Genomic DNA, 20,336 nt, shown 5'->3' with positions numbered 1-20,336 from the left:
TGTTACTGCAAAAGTCCTTCTCTCTCCCCGGGCCAAGCTGCAGGCTCCTCCGCCCCTGAGACTGCCCCTGAGACTGCTCACCACAGTCCCCAGGGGGACCCCATTACTGCACAGTCCTTCTCGCTGGTCACACACTCCCAGGGGTTAACCGCCCCCTGAAACCGTCTCTCTTTGAATCTTCAGTACGCCTGGTCCCCGTCAATCCCCCTTTGTTTTACTGCTCCCCCGTCACTTACTGCAGGAAGTGCCGTCCACAGGGTGCAGTACATCCCACCGCTGCCACCAGTTGTAACAGAGTCTCTGGGTGATGCTCTGAAACTGCTGCCTGCGAAGCCAGTCAGGACTCTGGGGAAGTCTCCTTTCTGTGAGCAGCCTGTCTGCGGGACACACAGCTCACCCGGCTCCACCTTCCTGGGTCTGACCTCGGAGCATTCAGCATCCTCTGCCCCTCCGTGCGCTTCCCACAGCGAGTCCACCCAGGCGGGGTCCTGGGGAAGCCAGAGGGTCCTGCCCCTCAACTCCGCAGGCAGACGTGACTCTCAGCCAGCCAGTAAAACAGGAGGGTTTATTAGATGACAGGAACATGGTCTAAACCAGAGCTTGCAGGTACAGAGAACAGGACCCCTCAGCCGGGTCCATTTTGTGGGGCAGTGAGCCAGACAACCCCGTCTGCACTTCACTCCATGTCCCCAGCCAGCCCCAAACTGCCTTCCCCTCCAGCCCCACCTCCTCTGGGCTTTGTCCCTTTCTGGGCCAGGAGGGCACCTGATTCCTTTGTTCTCCAACCCTTTAGCTCTCACCTTGCAGGGGGGAAGGGCCCAGGCCATCAGTTGCCAGGAAACAGGGTGTCGGCCATTCTCTGTGTCCAGACCCCTGCACATACCTGCCCTCTAGGGCTCTGCAATGATCATACACCCTTACCCCACCCCCTAGATACTTAAGAACTGCCTAGGGGAAACTGAGGCACCCCCACACTATTCAGAGGAAACATTAAGAACAGTCCCACTTTGTCACACCTGGGGACAGGCTGCTCACAGAGAGGAGGGTCCTCCAGAGTCTTGCCTGTCTTCATGGGGAGCAGTTCCAGAGCATCGCCTGGGGACTCCGGGACAGGGGGGCACTTAGGGGTCGTACCATGGCACGGGGTATGGGGGGGGAAACTGAGGGTCGTACCACATCACGGGACTCTGTGGGGGCACGGGGGGGTTGTACCACGTCACGGGGCTCTGGGGGGGCTGTCTCCCGGCCGCGTGGGCGGGCAGCTCTGGGCGCCAGGTGCCCAGACAATGGGCGAGCGGCTGGGGTGAAAAACTGCAGCTGTTCCCCACCCGCCCCCCCAGGTAAACAGGCCGGAGCTCGGAGCCGCGAGTCAACACGGCCCCGCCGGCAAGCGCGATACCCGTGCCGCCCGCCCGCCCGCTCGGATAAGCAGGGCAAACACAGGATGCCTGCGGGGCCAGGCGCTGCCGGGAGACGGCGTCCGCTCCCCGGGCCCCTCACCCGACGTGGGGCAGCTCCATCCTGGCCCTGCCCCCCACGCAGCACCCCGGGCCCACCCGCCCTAACGCGACACCCCACAGCACCGGCCACCCGGACGCCTGGGTTCTGCTCCTGGCCCCCTCCCCGGTCTCTGATCCCAGACCCCCATTCGGCCTGTGGGTGTGTCTGGGCCCAGCCCCGGGCCGGGGGATCCGGCTACACAACCCCCAGGAACCCTGTGGGGCTGGGCCTGGATCCGCCGCAAGCCGATGCCGGGTGCCAGCCAGGGGGCATTGAATGGACCTGGGGTTCCAGCAGCTTTTCCTGGGGGCCGGACCCCAAACCCCACTCCCCCTCATCCTAGGGGCCGGACCCTTGGGCCCCGCTTCCCCAGCCCTGTCCTGGGGGCCGGACGCCTGGCCACACTCCCCCCCATCACATTAAAGGGTGTAAAATGTTCATAAATACGAATAAAAAGGGGGGGTAGATGGCCCAAGATTAGGCCGCGAGGCGTCGTGGTTTACGGTATTTTGGCTGGGGCTTCAAACGCTGGAAGTGGCCCAGGCCTCTCTGGACCCCTGCGAGGGCCTGGCCAGGCCCAGCACCCACGTGGGCTCCCCCCGAACCCCTCCCTTCCCGCTGGGCTCCGAGGTTACAGCCAGGCTCTGGGGCCTGGGGGAGACGGAGGGACCCTGTGTGGGATGCCAAACAGTGCTGGAGGGGAGCAGGCGCCCCACCCCTGGGCTCCCCACAGCTCTGCCGGTGCCCCTCACTCCCAACCCGCAGCCCCCTGCCAGCCCAGCCCTGCACCCCCACAGCTCTGCCGGTGCCCCTCACTCCCGACCCGCAGCCCCCTGCCAGCCCGGCCCTGCCCCCCAGCTCTGCCGGTGCCCCTCACTCCCGACCCGCAGCCCCCTGCCAGCCCGGCCCTGCCCCCCAGCTCTGCCGGTGCCCCTCACTCCCGACCCGCAGCCCCCTGCCAGCCCGGCCCTGCCCCCCAGCTCTGCCGGTGCCCCTCACTCCCGACCCGCAGCCCCCTGCCCCCCCCCCCACAGCTTGGCGGTGCCCCTCACTCCCAACACGCAGCCCCCTGCCAGCCCGGCCCTGCCCCCCAGCTCTGCCGGTGCCCCTCACTCCGACCGGCAGCCCCCTGCCCCCCCCCCACAGCTTGGCGGTGCCCCTCACTCCCAACACGCAGCCCCCTGCCAGCCCGGCCCTGCCCCCCAGCTCTGCCGGTGCCCCTCACTCCCGACCGGCAGCCCCCTGCCCCCCCCCACAGCTTGGCGGTGCCCCTCACTCCCAACACGCAGCCCCCTGCCAGCCCGGCCCTGCCCCCCAGCTCTGCCGGTGCCCCTCACTCCCGACCCGCAGCCCCCTGCCAGCCCGGCCCTGCCCCCCAGCTCTGCCGGTGCCCCTCACTCCCGACCGGCAGCCCCCTGCCCCCCCCACAGCTTGGCGGTGCCCCTCACTCCCAACACGCAGCCCCCTGCCAGCCCGGCCCTGCCCCCCAGCTCTGCCGGTGCCCCTCACTCCCGACCCGCAGCCCCCCCTTCCCGTGGCGCCGGGCCGGCAGGGGGCGCTGTTCGCTCGCGGATCCGCCGCCGGTGCGGGCTCGGGCTCGGGCTCAGTCGGTCCCGGCGCTGGAGCCGAGCGGAGGCTGCGGCGGGTCCGGACCGGGGACCTGGGCGCTGCCCGGGCGAGCCGCCGCGAGGCGCCGGGGATGGGCGCGGCCGGAGCCCTGGACCCGCGGCGCATGAACGAGACGCTGCTGCAGCGGCTGCTGTGCGCGGGGGGGCCCGGCAACGCCTCGGGCTGGAACCGGAGCCTCTGCGACCCGCTGCGGAGCCCCGGAGGTGAGACCGGCCCCCCCGCACGGCCCCCCCGCCGAGACCGGCCCCCCGCCTCCCTCTGCCCCGGGACCCCCGCCGAGACCGGCCCCCCCGCCTCCCTCTGCCCCGGCCCCCAGGTGAGACCGGCCCCCCCGCACGGCCCCCCCGCCGAGACCGGCCCCCCCGCCTCCCTCTGCCCGGCCCCCAGGTGAGACCGGCCCCCCCGCACGGCCCCCCCGCCGAGACCGGCCCCCCGCCTCCCTCTGCCCCGGGCCCCCAGGTGAGACCGGCGCCCCCCCGCCTCCCTCTGCCCGGGCCCCCAGGTGAGACCGGCGCCCCCCCGCCTCCCTCTGCCCCGGGCCCCCAGGTGAGACCGGCGCCCCCCCGCCGAGACCGGCCCCCCCGCCTCCCTCTGCCCCAGCCCCCAGGTGAGACCGGCCCCCCCGCACGGCCCCCCCGCCGAGACCGGCCCCCCCCCTCCCTCTGCCCCGGCCCCCCCGCCGAGACCGGCCCCCCCGCACGGCCCCCCCGCCGAGACCGGCCCCCCGCCTCCCTCTGCCCCGGCCCCCCGCCGAGACCGGCCCCCCCGCACGGCCCCCCCGCCGAGACCGGCCCCCCGCCTCCCTCTGCCCCGGGCCCCCAGGTGAGACCGGCCCCCCCGTACCCGCCTCCCCCGCCGAGACCAGCCCCCGCCTCTCTCTGCCCCGGCCCCCAGGTGAGACCGGCCCCCTCGTACGGCCCCCCTTACCACCCCCCCCACCGAGACCGGCCCCCCCGCCTCTCTCTGCCCCGCCCCCAGGTGAGACCGGCGCCCCCCCCCACCGAGACCGGCCCCCCCGCTCTCTCTGCCCCGGCCCCCAGGTGAGACCGGCGCCCCCCCCACCGAGACCGGCCCCCCCGCCTCTCTCTGCCCCGGCCCCCAGGTGAGACCGGCGCCCCCCCCCACCGAGACCGGCCCCCCCGCCTCCCTCTGCCCCGGGCCCCCAGGTGAGACCGGCGCCCCCCCGCCGAGACCGGCACCCCCGCCTCCCTCTGCCCGGGCCCCCAGGTGAGACTGGCCCCCCCGCCCCGCACGCACTGCCCCGTGTGTCATACTCCCCGCACTGCCCCCAGCCCCAGGGCTCGGCCTTCGCTAAGATGGGGCCAGGGTCCCTGCTGCCAGGGTGGGGGTGAGTCCCAGGGGCTCCATCCTGCGCCCCCCACATCTGGGGCAGGGAGCCTCTGACTCTGGGAGCTGCTGGGCTGGGAATCTGGGGGGAAAAGCTGCAAGGGAGAAGCTGTTCCCCCCCACACACCCTGCCGGTGCCCCTCACTCCCAGCCCACAGCCCCCCACAGCCCTGCCGGTGCCCCCTCGCTCCTGACCTGCAGCCCCCCCAGCCCAGCCGGTGCCCCTCACTCCTGACCTGCAGCCCCCCAGCCCAGCTGTGATTCTCTCTTAGGCAGGGGAAAGGTGAGTTGTGCTGCCCTCCCAGTGTGTGCCCGGGGGGGGGGGGCGTGGGACACGTGGGGGGAGCGCCCCCCCCCCACAGGGGTGTGGAAGGCACCCTTAGGTGCAGGGTGCCAAGTGCTGGAATCTGGGGCCTTCCCCTCTCGGGGGCACCAGTCCGGCCCTGGCCTGGGGGGCGCTGGACTAGGGCTGCTGGGGTCCCCGCGACCCCCCCAGGCCGGCTCTGTGCGGAGGTGTCACTGGGTCCGAGCTGCCCGTTACCGCCGCGCAGGGAGGGGCGTTGGCTCCCCGCCTCCGTCCAGACGGGCGTCCAGCCTGGGGCCGGGTTTGTCCCTTGTTTCCGTGTCTGGCTTCTCGCCCTGTCGGTGCCCTCACTCCCGACCCGCAGCCCCTGGCTCCCCGCCCCCAGCCGCCGGACTGGAGCCACCCTGGCCTGGGGCTGGGCCCTGTGCAGGTACCAGAGCCTCTGCTCTCCTGCCCACCCCCCGGGCGTTCGGCCCAGAGGGGCCTGGGGGGGTGGCTTGTCCGCTGTGGCCCCGGATCCTTCGGTGTCCCGCTGAGCTGGCGTGTGGCATCGGCTCCAGAGCCAGGGGCGGGGGCATCTCCAGGCCTTGCCGGCGTGGCCCCGGGGAAACCAGCCGTTTGCCCAGGACTCGTAGCCGCGCCGCGTGGCTCTGCTGGGATCCACTGGGCACCCCCACTTAGCAGCCCCTGTGAGGGGCCCCCGGGCTCCAGCCGCCTGCGGCCCCTGCCCGGGTGCCCCCGACATCCAGCGGCCTGTTCCGGCTGATGCTCGGCAGCTGGCGCCAGCCACGGGCGGACACGGGACGCTGGGCTGCCGGGGCCCTCGGGTGACCTTGGCCTGCCCGGCGGGGCCGGGGCAGCTGGACGCCCCGGCTGAGGCCCCCGGGAGTTGGCGCCGGGCTGGGGAGGGAGGGGCCCAGCCAGAGCGCGCAGGCCAGGGGGCTCATCCCTCCCCCACCTGGGCTCTCTGGGGTTTATCGTCACCCGCGACCCAGCTGGGGCAACTGAGGGCCCAGGGCAAGGGAGGTTAATGGAGCAGCATCCCCCAGACCCCTCAACAACCACCAACCCCCTGGGACCGAGTCCGGCTCGGGCTCCCTCCCACGTCTCTGTCGCCCCAGGCATGAGGTCAGCCTGTTCCCGGAGCTCCCCCGGTCCCCTACCCATCCCCTGCCGGACATGGGACACAGGCTCCCTGAGCCCCCGCCGGACCCAGTCCCCGGCCCAGAGCCCCCCCCCGAGCCCTCCTGCCGGACACGGGACAGAGCACCTCCTGAGCCCCTCCTAAGCCCCCCCGGTCCCCTGCCCGGAGCCTCCCCTGAGCAGCCCCACCGACACGGGACAGAGCCCCACTGAGCCTCCCCTGGGCCCCCCACCGGACATGGGACAGAGCCCCCCCGAGTCCCCTCACCGGTTCCATGCCCAGACCCCCCCTGAGCACCCCACGCCAGACACAGGACAGAGCTCCTCCTGAGCCTCCCCTGCCCTGAGCCCCCTCTGAGCCCCCCCCCACTGGACATGGGACAGAGCCCCCCCCCGAGCCCCCTGCCTGCTCTGTGCTGGCTGGTCCCACTGTGGGGGTTCGGGGGAGGGGCGTGCGAGCCATTGGGGCTGGCGGTGCTGTTAGCCCGGGGACTGGGGCAACGCCGCTCAGGCTGGGGAAGCTGCAATCGGCCTGGCGGTGCCCAGTCCCCCCTGCCCGCCCCACGCCGGTGCACCCTGGTTCCAGCCTGTCAGCAAGTGCCCCCCGAGCCAGGCCGCAGAGACTCTTGGGCACCTCTGGGGAGGAGAACGGCGAGCCCGCGTGCTGTACCGTGCACCTCGCTGGGCTGCAGACTGTCCAGGGCAGGTCTCTGCCCAGGGCCACTCCGGTGGGGCTCCCAGCTCCCCCCGGCCAGGGCCAGCCCCTCACGGCCCGGAGCCCCGAGTGGATCAACTGGCCCCGGGATTCCTCCTGCGGGGGAGGTGGCCGGGGCCCTGCGCGGCTGGTCGGACTCGGCCAATTGCCTCTCTCTGGCCTCGCTCTGGGGGCTTGATAGCCCCAGCGATGCCAGGGCCTTCCTGGGCCCTGCCCAGCGCCCGGCCAGGGGACCATGTGGTGGTGAGTTCCACAGGCCAACGGGGCTCGGGGCTGAGAGGCATTTCCTCTGCCCCGTCAGCGTCAGCGACTCCCCCTCGGTCTGGGGGAAGCAGGAGGTAAAGGGTCAGACTCCCGATTCTCTCCTGTCGGCCCTGGGCCAGCCCGGCCTGGTCGCTCTCCCCGGGCAGGAATCTCTCTGGCCACTGAGAGTTCCCAGAGCCCATCTCTGCCCCCACCTCTCTTCCACACCGGGGGGTGGACCCAGCGTGGTGCCCGGGGGGGGGGAGTCAGGGGGAGCGGACCCAGCACGGTGCCCGGGGGGGAGTCGGGGGGAGCGGACCCAGCGCGGTGCCCGGGGGGGAGTCGGGAGCGGTGCCTGGGGGGAGTCGGGGGGAGCGGACCCAGCGCGGTGCCCGGGGGGGGGGGGGGAGTCGTGCCTGGCCGTCAGCCCAGCGGCTGCCCCGGTGCCGTGTGGTACTTCGAGTTCTGGACAGGATCTTTTCGGGGGGGGACAAGGTAATCCATGTATCAATCCGCACTGTGTCATCGGCATAGGGTGGATATTACACTCCCGCACACACACGCACACACGCCGTGTCCTCGTTACCACCTCGTTGCTCCCTGAACATCTCTGGCCAGGTGAGTTCGACGGGGGAGGGGTGGAGCCGGGTTCTGCCGATCCGGATCGATGCTCCCATGTTGACAAGACGAGACCCGGGGTCTGCACGACACCTCACACATATAGCCGCTTCCCTCTCCTGCAAATCGAGCCCAGCGTCAAAATCTGTGTCTGTGGGTCCCCGGCGGCACTTCCTTCTGGGCGCTGTCCCACTGCCCCACGTTTACGTCCAGAGAGGGTGTTTTCAAAAGAAGGTGCCGCGTCTAACCCCAAGGCCGTCAACACGTCTGCTCTTCTGCCGTGAGCCCACTGGGCCGGTTTGCTGTTCTTGCCCTGGCTCCCATCCCTCTCGTCCCCTATCGCCCCTACTCTACTTGCGCTATATCGATGACATCTTCATCGTCTGGACCCATGGAAAAGAAGCCCTTGAGGAATTCCACCATGATTTCAACAATTTCCATCCCACCACCAACCTCAGCCTGGTCCAGTCCACACAAGAGATCCACTTCCTGGACACTACAGTGCTAATAAACAATGGTCACATAAACACCACCCTATACCGGAAACCTACTGACCGCTATTCCTACCTGCATGCCTCCAGCTTTCACCCTGACCACACCACACGATCCATCGTCTACAGCCAAGCTCTGCGATACAACCGCATTTGCTCCAACCCCTCAGACAGAGACAAACACCTACAAGATCTCTGTCAAGCTTTCTTACAATTACAATACCCACCTGCAGAAGTAAAGAAACAGATTGATAGAGCCAGAAGAGTTCCCAGAAGTTACCTACTACAGGACAGGCCTAACAAAGAAAATAACAGAACGCCGCTAGCCGTCACCTTCAGCCCCCAACTAAAACCCCTCCAACATATTATTAAGGATCTACAACCTATCCGATGAAGCGAGCTGTAGCTCACGAAAGCTCATGCTCAAATAAATTTGTTAGTCTCTAAGGTGCCACGAGTCCTCCTTTTCTTTTTACGGATACAGACGAACACGGCTGCTCCTCTGAAACCTCTCCGAGGGTTGCGGCTGTCTGGAGGTGCCTTCCGCCACCCCCGTTCACACCTCGTTCATCCAACTGGACAATGGATTAAAACGGGGGGCGGGGACCTTGTTCTGCTCCTCACGAAAAGACATTTTTTAACATTATACCAAGGTTCAATACAAGGTTTCCTGTATGAGGATCTGACACAAAGTTGCATGAAAACAGAGGCCGCACATGGACAGACCCAAGACAAGGTTGTGCGAAGAGGCCTGACACGAAGTTGCGTGGAAGTTCTGCGAAGATGCTTAATGCGGAGATTTCTCGACAGCCAGGAGAGGCTGTGCCCGGAGGGGAGGGGGAGCAGCGGGCGCAGGGTGGGAGCTGGCAGACAGCGGCCAGCATGGCCCAGCCACAGAGCATGGCAGGAGCCATCCTGAGGCAGAGTCAGTGGGGACCCCCCAGGCACTATCATGGGCATCCTGGCTCCCAGCTCCCCTGCTCTAATCCACCCCCCCCCCCCCGAGCCAGGCAGGACCCAGGCATCCTGGCCTCCAGACCTCCACCCCCCCCTCCCCGAGCCAGGCAGGACCCAGGCATCCTGGCCACCAGACCTCCACCCCCCCCCTCCCCGAGCCAGGCAGGACCCAGGCATCCTGGCCACCAGACCTCCACCCCCCCCCTCCCCGAGCCAGGCAGGACCCAGGCATCCTGGCCACCAGACCCCCCCTCCCCCCCGAGCCAGGCAGGACCCAGGTGCCCTGGCCTCACACTGCCTCTCCATCCCCACAGACCTGGACTTCACGGTGCGGGTCCTGCTCTACTCGCTGATCTTCCTGCTCAGCGTCTTCGGGAACTCGCTCATCGTCGTGGTCCTGGCCCTGAACCGGCGGCTCCGCACCGTCACCAACTGCTTCCTGCTCTCGCTGGCGCTGAGCGACCTGCTGCTGGCCCTGTGCTGTATGCCCTTCACCCTGCTGCCCAACCTCATGGGCACCTTCGTCTTCGGCACCGCCGGCTGCAAGCTCATGGCCTATCTCATGAGTGAGTGCGGCGGGGCTGGGGGCTGGGCGGGGGGCTGGGCGGGGCGGGCATCTGGGTGTGCCAGGACCGGGGAGCTGGGGGGGCCGGGGGCTGGGCAGGGCTGGGGATCCAGCTCGGGGTGGGGGGGAGTGGGTAGCCAGGGAGCTCCTGGGTAGAGCTGCCAGCCCTGGCTGGTGCCGGGGGCGGGGGCAGGCCTGGGTCGCTCTCCCTGCCCCTGGGAGCGGGCTGGGTGCCCGGTTCTCCTGCTGACCCCCGCGCCGGGCGGGGCTGGGCGCAGGCCTGGGGGCCGGTTCTCACGCAGCGTCCCCCCCGCCCCAGGCATGTCCGTCAGCGTCTCCACCTTCAGCCTGGTGGCGATCGCCACTGAGCGGTACAGCGCCATCTGCAACCCGCTGCAGTCCCGCGTGTGGCAGACCCGCTCCCATGCCTACCGGGTCATCGCCGGCACCTGGCTGCTCTCCCTGATGCTCATGCTCCCCTACGCCATCTACAGCACCACGGTGCCCGTGCCCGCCCGGCCCGGCCTCGCCCAGTGCCAGCACCTCTGGCCCAACCAGCACTTCACACAGGCCTGGTGAGTCGCCCGCACCGTGCCGCGGGCCCCTGAGCCTCCCTGCGCTGCCCCCCTCACGGGCCGGGCGAGAACCGCTCCCTACGGAGCCGGGCAGGGCTCTGGGGGGGTCTCCTCTCGGGGAGCAGCCTGTCCCCAGGGCACACAGCTCACCCGGCTTCCCCCTTCCTGGGTCCGACCTCGGAGCCTCCAGCCTCCTCTGCCCCTCCGTGCGCTTCCCACAGCGAGTCCACTCAGGCGGGGTCCTGGGGGGGGGAACCAGAGGGTCCTGCCCCCCAACTCCACAGTCAGACGGGACTCTCAGCCAGCCAGTAAAACAGAGGGTTTATTAGACGACAGGAACATGGTCTAACACAGAGCTTGTAGGTGCAGAGAACAGGACCCCTCAGCTGGGTCCATTTTGGGGGGCAGTGAGCCAGACAACCACGTCTGCACTTCACTCCATGTCCCAGCCAGCCCCAAACTGAAACTCCCTCCAGCCCCTCCTCCTCTGGGCTTTGTCCCTTTCCCGGGCCAGGAGGTCTCCTGATTCCTTTGTTCTCCAACCCTTTAGCTCTCACCTCGCAGGGGGGAAGGGCCCAGGCCATCAGTTGCCAGGAAACAGGGTGTCGGCCATTCTCTGTGTCCAGACCCCTGCACACCCCTGCCCTCTAGGGCTCTGCAATGATCATACACCCTTACCCCACTACCTAGATACTTAAGAACTGCACAGGGGAAACTGAGGCACCCACCCAGTATTCAGAGAGAACATTAAGAACATTCCCACTTCATCACATCCCCACTATGCCCCCAACACCCTCCCGCCCTCCCCCACTGCCGTGGGTCCTGGCCTGGGCAAGCAGCAGGTGCTGGGCTCCGGCCCAGAGGACGCGCTGCCCGGGGCGGTGCCGGGAGCCAGGCCCCTGTTGGGATGGGGCAGCTGGAGCAGGAGGCATGGCGTGGCTGACTGCGGGGGTGTCCAGGCCATGGGGAGCCCCAGGCCCGGCGTGGCGGTGGGCTCGGACGGAGCAGGGCCCGGGAGGGGGGTGGCACACGGGCAGCCAGGCTGAGGGGCTCCCGTGTGACAGGCTGTGCCCGCTCCAGGTACATCCTGCTGCTCCTCATCCTCTTCTTCATCCCCGGCGTGGTGATGGCCGTGGCCTATGGACTCATCTCCCGCGAGCTGTACCGCAGCATCCGCTTCGAGACGGACATCAGGAGAGAAGCCACGGGTGAGTGAGAGGCTGAGAGCCCCCGGCCACGTCCCCCCGGCCACGCGCACACCCCCGGCCACGCGCACGCCCCCAGACCCCCCCCCGGCCACGCGCACGCCCCCGGCCACGCGCACGCCCCCGGACCCCCCCGGCCACGTCCCCCCAGCCACGCGCACGCCCCTGGCCACGCGCACGCCCCCGGACCCCCCCGGCCACGTCCCCCCGGCCACGCGCATGCCCCCAGACCCCCCCGGCCACATCCCCCCAGCCACGTCCCCCCCGGCCACGCGCACGCCCCCGGCCACGTCCCCCCGGCCACGCGCACGCCCCCGGACCCCCCCGGCCACGTCCCCGCCCCTGGCCACGTCCCCCCAGCCACGCGCATGCCCCCGGACCTCCCCGGCCACGTCCCCCCAGCCATGCACACGCCCCTGGCCACGCGCACGCCCCTGGACCCCCCCCGGCCACATGCACGCCCCCGGCCATGTCCCCCCGGCCACGCGCACGCCCCCGGACCCCCCCCGGCCACGTCCCCCCGGCCACGCGCACGCCCCCGGACCCCCCCCCGGCCACGTGCACGGCCCCAGCCACGTCCCCCCGGCCACGCCCCCGGACCCCCCCCGGCCATGCACACACCCCCGGCCACGTCCCCCCGGCCACGCGCACGCCCCCGGACCCCACCCCCGGCCATGCACACACCCCCGGCCACGTCCCCCCGGCCACGCACACGCCCCCGGACCCTCCCCGGCCACGCGCACGCCCCCGGACCCCACCCCCGGCCATGCACGCCCCCGGCCATGCGCGCGCCCCCAGGACCCCCCCCGGCCATGCGCACGCCCCCGGACCCCCCCACCATCCACACACACCTCTCTTGGGGCCCCCATTCATACACCTGGCCCTCCACATCCACGCACGCCCCCAGACTCCCCCCCCCCCCGTCCACGCGTATGCCTCCGGCCCTCCCATCCACATACACCACCCTTGGGGCCCCCATTCACGCCCCCAGCTCCCCCCATCCACACACATCCCTGTCCACTTGGTAGCACGGAAATCAGTGACTTTCAGCACAGTCCATCTTAGGAGTCCTGGGCCAGACACCCTGGATTCCCCGGTCCAGTCCCCCCACGCAGGCCTCCAGCCACCCAGTCAGACACCCCCCTGTTCTCCTCTGTCTCTTTGTCTCGCTTCCCAGCAAAAGGTGTCACCTGGTCGCATCCCCCCTCTGCGTCTCTGGTCACACAGGTGCAAACAGCTGGGCAGCCTCACCTACCCTGAGGGCCTCAGCAAAATCACACCCCCAGTTCCCACCCCCGCAGGGTTGGTGCAGCACCCAGGGAAACTGAGGCAGGGCCAGTATTCGTGCAGCACCCAGGGAAACTGAAGCACACCCAGTTTTGGTATAGGACAGTAAGACTCGCATGCAACATAACAAGATGAATAAAACCCCACTTCGTCACACCGTCCATCCCCAGGATCCCTCATTCACACATTCATTCATTCATTCATTCATCCCTCATTCACATGGGATTCCCCCCATCCACCCCTGGGGCCCCCCAGTGCTCCCCATCCGCTTCCCGGGCCCCCACCCCTTGGACTCCTTGGGCCTGTCGGCTGACGGGCGGGAGCAGGCTGACCCCTGGCTCTGACGCGGGGCGGCCCGTGGCTCTGCTCTCTCCCCAGGTCTGCAGCACGGTGCCGCGGAGCCCCTGGCCCCGGGGCTGGAGGACGACGGGTGCTACGTGCAGCTGGCCAGGCCGGGGGGGGTGCTGGAGCTGAGCTCGCTGGCCCGGGCGGGCGCGGGGGGGGCGCAGGAGGACGGCGCCCGCGTCAACAGCTCGCAGGCCAAGCTGCTGGCCAAGAAGCGGGTGATCCGCATGCTGATCGTCATCGTGGTCATGTTCTTCCTCTGCTGGCTGCCCGTCTTCTCCGCCAACACCTGGCGCGCCTTCGCCCCGGCCTCGGCCCAGCGGGCGCTCTCGGGCGCCCCCATCTCCTTCATCCACCTGCTGTCCTACACCTCGGCCTGCGCCAACCCCCTCATCTACTGCTTCATGAACCGGCGCTTCCGCACCGCCTCCGTCGCCACCTTGGCCCGCTGCCGGCCCCGGCGCCCACGCCGCCCCCCGCCCGACGGCGAGGTGCATGCCATGGGCGCCTTCCTCTCCAAGACCAGCTACACCACCGTCAGCAGCCTGGGGCCCCCCTAGCCCCCCCGGCAGCCTGGGGCACCCCAGGCCCCCCCGCCCCTGGCAGTCCCCCCGCCGCCAGCAGCCTGGGGCCCCCCAGGCCCCCCCGCCCCTGGCAGTCCCCCCGCCGCCAGCAGCCTGGGGCCCCCCCAGCCCCCCGCCAGCAGCCTGGGGCCCCCCCCAGCCCCCTGCAAACAGCCTGGGGCCCCCCAGGCCCCCCCGCCCCTGGCAGTCCCCCCGCCACCGCCAGCCTGGGGCCCCCCCAGCCCCCCGCCAGCAGCCTGGGGCCCCCCCAGCCCCCTGCAAACAGCCTGGGGCCCCCCCAGCCCCCTGCAAACAGCCTGGGGCCCACCAGGCCCCTCTGCTGCTGGCAGTCCCCCCGCCGCCGGCAGCCTGGGGCCCCCCTAGCCCCCTGCCAACAGCCTGGGGCCCCCCCAGCCCCCTGCAAACAGCCTGGGGCCCACCAGGCCCCCCCGCCCCTGGCAGTCCCCCCGCCGCCAGCAGCCTGGGGCCCCCCCAGCCCCCCGCCAGCAGCCTGGGGCCCCCCAGGCCCCTCTGCTGCTGGCAGTCCCCCCGCCGCCGGCAGCCTGGGGCCCCCCCAGCCCCCCGCCAGCAGCCTGGGGCCCCCCCAGCCCCCTGCAAACAGCCTGGGGCCCCCCAGGCCCCTCTGCTGCTGGCAGTCCCCCCCGCCGCCGGCAGCCTGGGGCCCCCCCAGATCCCCCAGCAGCCTGCAGCCCACCCGGGCCCCCCTGCTGCGGGCGGGCCCCCCTGCTGCGGGCAGTCCCCCTGCCGCCGGCAGCCTGGGGCCCCCCCCAGGTCCCCCAGAAGCCTGCAGCCCCCCCGGGCACCCCCGTCAGCAGCCTGCAGCCCCCCCCGCAGGCAGCCTAGGGCCACCTTGAGTCGCCTCTGCCCCTGTCTCTTACCCACCCCCCCACCCCCAGGGCTGTGCAGTCCCATGGACTCCTAAAGGCCGGGGCCTGGGCTCCCTGGTGCTGGAAGTGGGGCCGAGGAAGGCTGTGCCCCATCGGGGGCTGGGCTCTGGATGGGGGTTGGTGTCCCGAGGGCTGGGCTCGGGGCCACGCTGGGCTTAGGGTCACCAACATGAATCGGGCTCGATCTCCTAGAGGCTGCTGCAGCCGACCCGGAGGATTTGCCAGGCGGCGCAGTGGGGCCAAGGCAGGCTCTCTGCTGCCCTGGCCCTGCGCCGCCCCCAGAACTGGCCGGCATGTCCAGCCCCCAGGCGCAGGGGGGCCAAGGGGTCTCCATTTGCTGCCCCCACAGCCAGTGCCGGCTCTGCAGCTCCCATTGGCCAGGAACTGCGGCCAATGGGAGCTGCGGGGGCGGTGCCTGCAGGCAGGGGCAGGGACATGCCAACTGCTTTCGGGACTGGCGCAGGGCCAGGGCACGCAGGGAGCCTGCCTTAGCCCCACTGTGCCGCTGACCGGGAGCCACCTGAGTCCCCTGCCAGAGCCTGCACCCCTCACCCCCTCCCACACCCCAACCCTGAGCCCCCTCCCAGAGCCTGCACCCCAAACCCCCTCCCACACCCTGCACCTCCTCCCGCACCCCAGCCCCCTGCCCTGAGCCCCCTCCCAGAGCCTGCTCCCCAAACCCCAGCCCTGAGCCCCCTCCCAGAGCCTGCACCCCAAACCCCCTCCCACACCCTGCACCTCCTCCTGCACCCCAGCCCCCAGCCCTGAGCCCCCTCCCAGAGCCTGCACCCCAAACCCCCTCCCACACCCTGCACCTCCTCCTGCACCCCAGCCCCCTGCCCTGAGCCCCCTCCCAGAGCCTGCACCCCAAACCCCGTCCTGCACCCCAACCCCCAGCCCTGAGCCCCCTCCCAGAGCCTGCACCCCAAACCCCTCCCACACCCTGCACCTCCTCCCGCACCCCAGCCCCCTGCCCTGAGCCCCCTCCCAGAGCCTGCACCCCAAACCCCAGCCCTGAGCCCCCTCCCAGAGCCTGCACCCCAAACCCCCTCCCACACCCTGCACCTCCTCCTGCACCCCAGCCCCCTGCCCTGAGCCCCCTCCCAGAGCCTGCACCCCAAACCCCGTCCTGCACCCCAACCCCCAGCCCTGAGCCCCCTCCCAGAGCCTGCACCCCAAACCCCCTCCCACACCCTGCACCTCCTCCCGCACCCCAGCCCCCTGCCCTGAGCCCCCTCCCAGAGCCTGCACCCCAAACCCCAGCCCTGAGCCCCCTCCCAGAGCCTGCACCCCAAACCCCCTCCCACACCCTGCACCTCCTCCTGCACCCCAGCCCCCTGCCCTGAGCCCCCTCCCAGAGCCTGCACCCCAAACCCCGTCCTGCACCCCAACCCCCAGCCCTGAGCCCCCTCCCAGAGCCTGCACCCCAAACCCCCTCCCACACCCTGCACCTCCTCCCGCACCCCAGCCCCCTGCCCTGAGCCCCCTCCCAGAGCCTGCACCCCAAACCCCAGCCCTGAGCCCCCTCCCAGAGCCTGCACCCCAAACCCCCTCCCACACCCTGCACCTCCTCCCGCACCCCAGCCCCCTGCCCTGAGCCCCCTCCCAGAGCCTGCACCCCAAACCCCAGCCCTGAGCCCCCTCCCAGAGCCTGCACCCCAAACCCCCTCCCACACCCTGCACCTCCTCCCGCACCCCAGCCCCCTGCCCTGAGCCCCCTTCCAGAGCCTGCACCCCAAACCCCGTCCTGCACCCCAACCCCCAGCCCTGAGCCCCCTCCCAGAGCCTGCACCCCAAACCCCAGCCCTGAGCCCCCTCCCAGAGCCTGCACCCCAAACCCCCTCCCACACCCTGCACCTCCTCCCGCACCCCAGCCCCCTGCCCTGAGCCCCCTTCCAGAGCCTGCACCCCAAACCCCGTCCTGCACCCCAACCCCCAGCCCTGAGCCCCCTCCCAGAGCCTGCACCCCAAACCCCCTCCCACACCCTGCACCTCCTCCCGCACCCCAGCCCCCTGCCCTGAGCCCCCTTCCAGAGCCTGCACCCCAAACCCCGTCCTGCACCCCAACCCCCAGCCCTGAGCCCCCTCCCAGAGCCTGCACCCCAAACCCCCTCCCACACCCTGCACCTCCTCCTGCACCCCAGCCCCCTGCCCTGAGCCCCCTCCCAGAGCCTGCACCCCAAACCCCCTCCCACACCCTGCACCTCCTCCCGCACCCCAGCCCCCTGCCCTGAGCCCCCTTCCAGAGCCTGCACCCCAAACCCCGTCCTGCACCCCAACCCCCAGCCCTGAGCCCCCTCCCAGAGCCTGCACCCCAAACCCCAGCCCTGAGCCCCCTCCCAGAGCCTGCACCCCAAACCCCCTCCCACACCCTGCACCTCCTCCCGCACCCCAGCCCCCTGCCCTGAGCCCCCTCCCAGAGCCTGCACCCCAAACCCCGTCCTGCACCCCAACCCCCAGCCCTGAGCCCCCTCCCAGAGCCTGCACCCCAAACCCCAGCCCTGAGCCCCCTCCCAGAGCCTGCACCCCAAACCCCCTCCCACACCCTGCACCTCCTCCCGCACCCCAGCCCCCTGCCCTGAGCCCCCTTCCAGAGCCTGCACCCCAAACCCCATCCTGCACCCCAACCCCCAGCCCTGAGCCCCCTCCCAGAGCCTGCACCCCAAACCCCCTCCCACACCCTGCACCTCCTCCCGCACCCCAGCCCCTGCCTCAAGCACAGCGAGGTTGGAGATGCTGTCAGGTGCGCTGGTTGCCCCGGCTGGGAGGCTCTGTCCATCCGTCCCCGCGGGCACTGGGGGCTGGGAAAGGCGTCTGTGGCACGTCTCCCCGGTGCCCCCCAGCCCTGCTAGCAGGGGGCTGGGTCTCTGGCCCAAGGCAGGGTGATCTCAGCATATTCCCCCCCCCCCCCCATGGCTGGCTAGGCCTGGGGCCTCCAGCATGCAGCCCCCCATGTGTCCAGGCCCCAGCAGAGCCTGTCCCCTTGTGCCCGGCTGCCCCTGTCCTGGGGTTGGGGCTGGGTGAGTGAACCCCCTCCCTGCCAGCTCTTAGCCTGGCCCCCATGGGGCTGGCCTGGGCTCCAATGGGGAAAGGCCTTGGATGGGTGGAGAGCTGCTCGCCAGCGCAAGACACCCTGGGGCAGACACAGAGCTGGCCGTGGGCGGCAACGTGCCCCCAGCCAGGCCAGCCCCTGGGCTCAGGGAGAGGGCAGGAGCATTTCCAGGGGCCCTGAGCTGGGAGCCTGGTCGGGGGGCAGGAGTGTGGGGAGCAGGTGCAGGAAGGGGGCTGCTGTAGGCTGGTCAGGGAGCCCTGAGGGACGGTGCGTGAGCAGCGCGGGGGGCTGCTGGGAGGATGGGGTCCCCTGGGGAGGAGGAGCCAGCCCCACAGGGGAGTGGGAAGCCAGCAGGGCCCTGACCAGTCCCTGAGCCCTGTTCTGGGGGCCCCGCGGGAGCCGTGCCCGGGGGGGTAACGGGGCAGCACGTGGCTGACCTGGGGGGCGAGGGCCGCAGACCAGCAAGGCTGGAGATTGCTGGGGTGGTGAGTGTGAGCCCGTAACCCCCCCCCCGTCCCCGCTGCTGCTTGGCCCCACACGGGGCCGCGGATAATAAACGTCTTGGAACGGCCCCGCTCCGGTTCTGCTTCCGCCGCGGGACCCGATCCCCAGCCCGGAGCGACTCCGGGCCAGTGTAACACAGGAGGGTCCGTGAGCGTCTGAACCCGGCACAGGAAACTCCCTGGCCTCAGGCCTGGCCTCCCCCAGCCCATCCAGGGGGGCTCTGCCTGCTCCCTCCCCCCCGCCGAGCCCCCCATCACCGCCCCCAAGCCCCGCCTCTGCCCTCTGTCTCGGTCGCTGGGGCCCCTCTCATCCGCCCTTTGTTCCCCCCTGGCCGGTCACCAGGATCCTCTCCCCACAGCCCATTGTCCCCCCCCGGCCAGACCCGGCTGGGCCCCCAGGTCCCCAGTCGCTGGGGCCTCCGTTCTCTAGGCCATTGGCGGGGTCCCAAGTTCCCTCACCGGCCCTGTGTCCCCACAACCCCCTCTCCCCTCCCCTCTTTGTGACGGAGCAGGGAGTGGGGCGCATTGACCTGGGGATGTTGGGGGGAGTTTGACTGGGACTGGCTGTGTCGGTGTGGGATGGTGGGGGGTATCAGGGGGTGACGTCACTGGCGGGACGCTACCTGAGCAGGGGCCCTGAGCCCAGGAAGGGGTTGGGGCCAGGTGACACCTGCCCAGGCACCTGGACAAAGGCTGGTGGGGGGGGCGGGTGCGAAGGCTGGAGGGGGGGCCGGGGTGGGGGGGCTGGGTGCGAAGGCTGGAGGGGGGGCCGGGGTGGGGGGGCTGGGTGCGAAGGCTGGAGGGGGGGCCGGGGAGGGGGGGCTGGGTGCGAAGGCTGGAGGGGGTTTCAGATTGGAGCTGGCTGGGGAAACAGGGAGACCCAGGGCCGGGCTCCAAGCTCCCTGTCCCCCTGACTGAGGGGTCCTGGTCTCTGCACCTACAAGCTCTGGTTTGGACCAGGTTCCTGTCGCCTAATAAACCTTCTGTGTTACTGGCTGGCTGAGAGTCCCGGGGAATCGCAGGAAACGGGGGGTGCAGGGCCCCAACTTCCCCACACTCCGTGACACTCGTTAAACAAGCAACACCCAGGGAAACTGAGTCCCACCCCCTCTGATGCAAACCATGGGAGAAACAAGGAAAAAACCAAGAAACAGCCCAATTTAGTCACCTCTCTCTCCCCTTCCAGCCTGAGTGGAGCGGGGCCACTGAGCCAGTGACCCGGGGAAGCTCAGGCCCACGCCCTGCCCCGTGATAAAGCGTGGGCTCTAACCTCGGCACTCCCGCCCCCTGGCCCACCTCCATGTGATACCCCTGGGGGCAGGCTTGGCAGCAGCCCCTTTCTGGTGCAGCCACAGCAGGGCGGATGGTCCGTGTCCACCAGGGGCCGCATGCGGCCGCCAAGCCCCCTGCCCCTGCGCGCCGCCCCCCCAGCGCTTTCCTTTGGCCCCGCTTAGGACTTCCCAGGAGGGTGGGGGCGGGGCGGGGATTTTGGGGAAGGGGTAGGAATGGGGGCCGGGGCGGGGCCTCGGGCCAAGGTGCTAATCCTCGTGTGGCACTCGGTGCTTCCAGGGTGCACACCACGAAACGCCGCCCCATAGATCCGGCTGCAGCGTCTCCAGGGCCTGCCCCACGGCCGGGCATTTCTTCTCGATGGCCACGTAGGGCTTGGCACTGTCCGGGTTTACCAGAGTTACCGGGCCCTTGATTGGAGCCTCCTTCTGCGCACAGAGAGCCCCCTGGCACTGCTCGGTCCCGACCACCTCGTCTGGCTTCTTCTTCTTGCACAGCTCCGTGATGGGGGCAGCTGGGGAGCTCAAGTGGGGTACAAACCCCCGGTAGTACCCCGCCACCCCGATAAAGGCCTGGACCTGTTTCTTGGTCTGGGGAGGGGGCCACTCCTTGATTGCCTCCACCTTGGCTGGCTCCGGCTTCCAGTGGCCGCTCCCACCTGAAGACCTGTGCGGGGGGGGGGGGGGGGCTTGGAGCAGGGCTGGATTGGGGGGCAGGGGCAGGGCTACTACTGGGGCTCCCTGGCCCAAGCCAACTCCTGGCCCGGACCCTTCGGCTGCTCAGTTCCTGGCTCCCCCAACTTGAAGGTGCTGCAGGTGTCCTGGCTGCACAGCCTGAACCCTGGGCACCCACCCCTCCTCCATCCCTGCCAGTGCCCCTCACTCCCGACCCGCAGCCCCCCCCCCGGCCCAGGTTCCCCCCATCCCCGCCAGTGCCCCTCACTCCCGACCTGCAGCCCCCCCCGGCCCAGGTTCCCCCCATCCCCGCCGGTGCCCCTCACTCCCGACCTGCAGCCCCCCCCCACACCCGGCCCAGGTTCCCCCCATCCCCTCCGGTGCCCCTCACTCCCGACCCGCAGCCCCCCCCACACCCGGCC

General features: G+C 70.6%; 2 protein-coding genes across 2 annotated transcripts; both read left to right on the top strand.

Annotated features, from left to right (window-relative positions):
- The first annotated feature begins 3,120 nt into the window (after positions 1-3,120).
- CCKBR (cholecystokinin B receptor) lies at positions 3,121-13,584 on the top strand. Its single transcript, XM_078851853.1, has 5 exons — positions 3,121-3,332; positions 9,262-9,513; positions 9,832-10,087; positions 11,168-11,295; positions 12,958-13,584. The coding sequence occupies exons 1-5, from the start codon at positions 3,200-3,202 to the stop codon at positions 13,482-13,484; spliced, it is 1,296 nt and encodes a 431-aa protein (XP_078707979.1). The 5' UTR covers positions 3,121-3,199; the 3' UTR covers positions 13,485-13,584.
- A 2,891-nt stretch (positions 13,585-16,475) lies between these two features.
- Positions 16,476-18,018, top strand: LOC144930257 (uncharacterized; the record flags this gene model as incomplete). Its single annotated transcript, XM_078851854.1, has 1 exon — positions 16,476-18,018. A coding segment is annotated over one exon (948 nt), but the record flags the coding sequence as incomplete, so codon positions are not given.
- Between the last annotated feature and the right edge of the window lie 2,318 nt (positions 18,019-20,336).

Source organism: Lepidochelys kempii, chromosome 1, assembly GCF_965140285.1.
Source record: "Lepidochelys kempii isolate rLepKem1 chromosome 1, rLepKem1.hap1, whole genome shotgun sequence".
In the NCBI taxonomy this organism is placed as follows: domain Eukaryota; kingdom Metazoa; phylum Chordata; order Testudines; family Cheloniidae; genus Lepidochelys; species Lepidochelys kempii.
Note: the sequence above shows the minus strand (reverse complement) of the source record. Positions and strands in the feature narration are given on the sequence as shown.